The sequence below is a fragment of the Parasteatoda tepidariorum genome, chromosome 10 (genome assembly GCF_043381705.1).
Source record: "Parasteatoda tepidariorum isolate YZ-2023 chromosome 10, CAS_Ptep_4.0, whole genome shotgun sequence".
Classification (NCBI taxonomy): domain Eukaryota; kingdom Metazoa; phylum Arthropoda; class Arachnida; order Araneae; family Theridiidae; genus Parasteatoda; species Parasteatoda tepidariorum.
The window spans coordinates 74,634,344-74,640,984 of record NC_092213.1 but is presented as its reverse complement, the minus strand read 5'-3'; the positions used below and the strand labels follow the sequence as shown (position 1 = coordinate 74,640,984).

The 6,641-nt window shown below is 36.8% G+C and overlaps 1 protein-coding gene across 1 annotated transcript; it reads right to left on the bottom strand.

Moving 5' to 3' along the window:
• Positions 1-2,935: 2,935 nt before the first annotated feature.
• Positions 2,936-3,331, bottom strand: LOC139426893 (uncharacterized). The gene has a single exon (XM_071187024.1). It carries the CDS (start codon positions 3,329-3,331, stop codon positions 2,936-2,938), a length of 396 nt encoding a protein of 131 aa, XP_071043125.1.
• Positions 3,332-6,641: the final 3,310 nt, after the last annotated feature.

Below are 6,641 nucleotides of genomic sequence, written 5' to 3'. Positions count from 1 at the left end.
AAAAATAAGAGTTTTTGCTTGTGATAGGCGCTATTTGTCATTATTCCGGCGCCAAGTAGACAGCTGTATTGCGCCAAATAGCACGCCGCTTTGTTTACTTTCGCTATCAGTTCTCGTTGAACAGACTAGAGTTTCCCTTGTAAGTAAAGAATTAGTAGAGGTAGGCGTTACTTATCAAACGGCATATCTGCAAGCGGAACGGAAAAACGAAATTTATTTGTTACCAGTTTTTACTCCGGTGCGCCTCCCGATGAGACAATCTAGCGTGACCCACCGGTGGGTCACCCGGCATAAACGTGTTAAACTAACAATTATTAAAGTAAAAGCAAAGTAAGTCTGTCATATTAGCAACGCCTACATTTAAGCAACCGCTTTTTATTGATTTTGATCCTGACTTTACTTACGAATGCTTTTATAAATTATCACCCGTCGCCAAGGAATTATTAATAAATAATCACTAACGCCTTTCTTATAACTCAAACTCAGTCATCGTTACTACAGAGAGTACAATGTCCGAGCTTCTTTAAATGCACTTCCGTGCTACCGAGCGGAACTGATTCATTCATTTAACTGAAGACGAAACAGAAATACTTAAAAATATGTTTTATTTTAATTACTGGTAAAAATTTGTTCACATATATGTAATTTTTATACGGATGATTATATTCTGCGAATAATTTATAGCATTTATGCAAATTTTTGATCTTACCTAATTCCGATGGGGAATTGTGTCCTCCAGTATTATCTTCAAACAAACAGTGTGTAAACTAATTTTTTCCCCCTAATTTTAACGAAATATAAATGTATATGCTTCTAAACCTTTTTCAAACAGGGACAATTAAGCACTTTACCCAAGCAAAAGTAATTGTTACAGATTGATGGCAATTCTATTTTAAAAAGACAATAGGACTGTGTAATTTTCACGTATACATTCGAATGAATTAAAAAAAAATTTAATAAAATTTAGAAAAGCTAAAAAAAATTTCATCAATACGGTGATATTTTTTGTCTGACAACATTACTAAGTATTTACCTATGATTAAGTTTGAACTTTACTGTACATTCAATTAAGAAATCAGTATTCTTTAAAACGAAATATCGAATTAATGTCATCATTCATCGTTTTTTTAGACCAATAATAACTAAAATCTACAGTATTTTATATTTAGAGATTTTACTGTAATAACATTTTGAAAACATTTGTAACGCGAAGAATTATGAGTTATAATTAAACAGTTTATTTGAGATAAAATCATTTTTAATCTTATTTTAACATGTTACAAGTATTAAAAAAGGTCCCATATTGATTGGCTGGTTGGTGTCGTATCCTCTATTGAATCATATTTCATGGTGTGCTTGAATAGTTTTTGTTATTTCTATGGCTTTAAATGAATACATATTCTCTTCTGTGGGGTAGTTTAACCCGTTTTGTCCCGAGTTTATGTATTGAAATTATACAAAAAGTGGTTTTATGGAGAAAGTGGTATAAGATATTTTCGAAATTAATTATTTTTTCTACTGTTAGGGCATTTAAAAAGTCTTTGATAGATCAAAAAGTACTTGCTCCTTATAATTCTATATCTAATCAGAAATAACTAAATCATTGTGGTATCTGATAATCTTTTAATTCTCCCAGATAAATGAAAATGCTGAAAAAAGTTTCCCACCACAATGAATGTTTTTGAAAAAAGGAACTGTCCTAAATATATGACGCTGGGCGTTAACCAGTTAAGAGGTAAAGGCCTGCAGCGACTGCAAGGCAGTTAAAAACATGATATGGTGTCAGTTCCAAATTAAGACAGTTGCCACAGTTTTGATATTTTCTAGTCCCATCTGTAGAAATTTTCATGTTTTTATGATGTTTTGTTCTTAGTCTGATGAGAGTAGTGGCTGTCTTCCTATCGATGTCAAGATTAGTTATTTGATCGAGGGCTTTGATTTTTAAAGGGGTGAATAGTCTTGACTTTGCAAAAGCATTTGCATCTGCCAACGTGGTTGGGATTGTATTTTGATAGGGATCTCTGGCATTTTTAGTCAAGGAATCAGCTATTTCATTGAACTCTAGGTTCACATGGGCGGGAATCCACTGCAAGAAGCATTTTTTCCGGAGACGCTGAAGTTGTTCTATGATATTCAGGATTAGGCTTGAGGTACCTTTGCTGAGGGCCTGTAAGGCAGACCTGCATTCGTTGAAGATGGTGATACCACTAAGCTGCTCCGAAGGTTCAAGATTGATGTACGTTTCGATTGCCGTAGAAATGGCTATCAATTCTGCCGTAAAATTAGAAGCGATTTTTCCAGCACCAGTTGCGATCTCTCGTTTATGATCATCAGGTAGGAGAAGTATCACTCCCGCACCTCCAATGGTGAAAGTGGAGTCAGAAGATCCATCAGTAAAAGCCCTGACATGATTGAGGCCGGATAAAGAGTCGATAGTTTTCATCCCAATTTCCTTGAGTTTATTCGCATGATCTTTTTTCGAGCAGGGCTCGATGAGTTCTAGACAGATTGTCGTATTCTCTGGAACAACTCCAATAGTGGGAATTTCGTTTCTGAAAAGAAAGTCCTCGGGTTTAAGGTGAATTTTTTCTCTGGTGGCCCTGTCAAACAGAAGGGAAGATGACCTTTTGAGTCCAGATTTGTTATTCCAGTTTATAATAGTACGATGTGAAATGTGCCCCTCGTCAAGACTATGGGCGTTATTTGTAAATTTAACAGTTAACATTTGTCTCCTTTCTTCCAGAGGGACCAAACCGCATTCCTCTTGAATTCTTAAGTTGTTTGTTGATGAGACAGCACCAGACATTATTTTTGCAGCTTTTGCTTGTACTTTATCAAGTCTCTCTCTTNATTCCAATTATATTAATACTATTATAAACTGGAAAAAGTTTATAATAGTATTAATATATTAATATATTATTAATATATAATAGTATTATTCCAGTTTATAAATGCCCCCCACGTCAAGACTATGGGCGTTACTTGTAAATTTAACAGTTAACATTTGTCTCCTTTCTTCCAGAGGGACCAAACCGCATTCCTCTTGAATTCTTAAGTTGTTTGTTGATGAGACAGCACCAGGCATTATTTTTGCAGCTTTCGCTTGTACTTTATCGAGTCTCTCTCTTGAAGTAGAGGAGGAGTGTGACCACACAGGTGTGGCATATTCCATTTTTGGTCTTATAAGAGTTGTGTAAGTAGTTTTCAGTGTTTTTGGTGCAGCACCCCATTTTGTGCCACAAAGCCTCCAAAGGATGTTGAGCTTTTTTAGTGCTCTATTAGAACACTCTAGAATGTGGTGGTGAAAACGAAGCTCTTCGTCAAGTATCATACCGAGGTACTTTGGGTTATTAACACATTTGCTCACCGGCAACTTTCATGTGGAAGTAAAACAATATAAATAAACTGTAAAAAAAAATATTTTATTATTCGACTCTTAACATTTATTTTTTGTGCGATAAGAGGTATAGCAATCACCTTGAACGATACAAAGCCGCGATGAATTAAGTTTATGTTAAACGATATATGTTGGAAATGTAGAGTATCTCAGTATTCGATGCGAAGCGCCGCCTACTGATTCATCAAAACTAAACAGTCCTAAGTTGATTAGGCATAAATTTCATGAAGAAATATGTGTAGAAGTTCACCACAGCCAAACGCTGTGAAAGTCATACGAGGAGATGACTTGTAGGCACTAAATCTTGGTCTCAGGGAGGAGGGAATGAAGTAGCTTAACTAGCTCTTCATCTTAGTTCTTTCATCTCTTGGAAAAGTCTAAGGAATCTGGTTGCAGAGTCTGTGGCATTCTAGGGTTTCCTTTCTTTAGGGAGTTTCCTGGGCCTTGCACCGCAGCCCGTAAAACAGGCTGGGTGCTCACGGTTACAGTTGACGTAGGTCGCTGGCTCTGTGGATGGTTTTGTACATTCGTACGTGTAGTGGTCTTTTGCGCATTTCATGCAGGTGGGGACCGTGGCTGTACAACTGCGTTGAGTGTGCCCAAATTTCTGGCATTTGTAGTACAGTACAGAACCCGTTATCCGGAAATGAGAAAACCAGAAANTTATTCGCATGGTCTTTTTTCGAGCAGGGCTCGATGAGTTCTAGACAGATTGTCGTATTCTCTGGAACAACTCCAATAGCGGGAGTTTCGTTTCTGATAAGACAGTCTTCGGGTTTAAGGTGAATTTTTTCTCTGATGGCCCTGTCAAACAGAAGGGGAGATGACCTTTTGAGTCTAGATTTCTTATTCCAGTTTATAATAGTACGATGTGAAATGTGCCCCTCGTCAAGACTATGGGCATTATTTGTAAATTTAACAGTTAACATTTGTCTCCTTTCTTCCAGAGGGACCAAACCGCATTCCTCTTGAATTCTTAAGTTGTTTGTTGATGAGACAGCACCAGACATTATTTTTGCAGCTTTCGCTTGTACTTTATCGAGTCTCTCTCTTGAAGTAGAGGAGGAGTGTGACCACACAGGTGTGGCATATTCCATTTTTGGTCTTATAAGAGTTGTGTAAGTAGTTTTCAGTGTTTTTGGTGCAGCACCCCATTTTGTGCCACAAAGCCTCCAAAGGATGTTGAGCTTTTTTAGTGCTCTATTAGAACACTCTAGAATGTGGTGGTGAAAACGAAGCTCTTCGTCAAGTATCATACCGAGGTACTTTGGGTTATTAACACATTTGCTCACCGGCAACTTTCATGTGGAAGTAAAACAATATAAATAAACTGTAAAAAAAAATATTTTATTATTCGACTCTTAACATTTATTTTTTGTGCGATAAGAGGTATAGCAATCACCTTGAACGATACAAAGCCGCGATGAATTAAGTTTATGTTAAACGATATATGTTGGAAATGTAGAGTATCTCAGTATTCGATGCGAAGCGCCGCCTACTGATTCATCAAAACTAAACAGTCCTAAGTTGATTAGGCATAAATTTCATGAAGAAATATGTGTAGAAGTTCGCGCTGTGAAAGTCATACGAGGAGATGACTTGTAGGCACTAAATCTTGGTCTCATGGAGGAGAGAGTGAAGTAGCTTAACTAGCTCTTCATCTTTGAGTAGTTCTTTCATCTCTTGGAAAAGTCTAAGGAATCTGGTAGCAGAGTCTGTGGCATTCTTGGGTTTCCTTTCTTTAGGGAGCTTCCTGGGTCTTGCACCGCAGCCCGTAAAACAGGCTGGGTGCTCACGGTTACAGTTGAAGCAGGTCGCTGGCTCTGTGGATGGTTTTGTACATTCGTACGTGTAGTGGTCTATTGCGCATTTCATGCAGGTGGGGACCGTGGCTGTACAACTGCATTGAGTGTGCCCAAATTTCTGGCATTTGTAGCATTGGACTTGAAATCTGTCGCCTCTGAAACGCTCGATCTGAACTGGTCTCTCTAGGATAGATCTAATGTTGTAGATAAATCGGCTATTGGCTGAATCCCATTGGATGATGAGGAAAAGTGGGAGGGGCCTAAGCTCCTCCCCTCTTCTTCGCCGTACCTGCACTATCTTTTCCGGGAGAAGTTCAAATTCTTTAAGATATTTCTCCAATTCGAGAATATCTGTATCAATTTGAAGTCCTCTGATAAGGGTTTTCATTTTTTTTGTTAGGAGTAGAGTCCACAGTTATGGTGTTAAAAGTGGTGGGTTCAACCGAATCGGCATCCTTCACCCACGCTCTGCCGATACTGGGTCCGCTGGGGTGGCGGGAGCTGCAACTGGGTTTGGGCTGGTGGTCTTGCCCTCTGCTGATGTTGCCTGGTTAACACTAGCCTTGAACTTTTTCTTCCTTTTTCTTTGTCTTTTTCTCAGGGAGATAAGAAATATCCATCTGAGTGGTGGTCTGTGATTGTATCTCAGGCTCATTGCTTGGAGTAGATAAGTCAGTATCAGAAATTTGAGTTTCCATGAGTTCCGCTGAAGTCTCGAATATTTTGGTTTTTGTCTTAGTAGAGGCATTTAAACGATACTTACTTTATTTACAAAAATTGGGCACCTGGGCCACTTAGCGGCCCCTATCCCATTCATCTAGAAATTTACAGAAAATTTATAGTAATAACATTTTGAATTTAGCAGTCGATGTGGTAGCTAATAATTTAAACGATATGTCATATTATGCCTAATATATCAAGTTTCGTAAAGTTATAATAAATTGGTAGAGAATTAAATAGTAAAACTTGAAAAGTAAGGAAAATTACGCCCACTTTTTAAAATAGTCACCACGAGATCACTGCTAACATAATTGCTATGACTCGTGACCGGTCAGCAAAGTGTTAAAAATCAAAATATTATATTGCATATAACTATATATACATTGGTTATTAAAAATACTTACTTATCATAAAAATGACTACCAAGTATAACCATTAATTATTTTAATTGATTACATCTGAAATTAATAACGATTAATTTTAGAAAAAACCTAATTATATCGATTATTTATTAAAATATTTAATCAATTAATTTATACTAAATTTGAATAAATTAAAAAAATTAATCGAATTAAATGATAAAAAATATCTATTAATTTTATATCGAAATAATCACATTCACTACTACTTGCCACTATTACTTTTTAAAAACGTTAGCAGTAGTAACAGTGACGGAGAAGCAGCAAATTTGCCCTTAAATTCAAAATTATTATTACTAA

What these genes read in the sequence shown, in the direction of transcription:
- LOC139426893 (XM_071187024.1), bottom strand. Translation starts at nt 3,331, where the DNA reads ATGATACTTGACGAAGAGCTTCGTTTTCACCACCACATTCTAGAGTGT.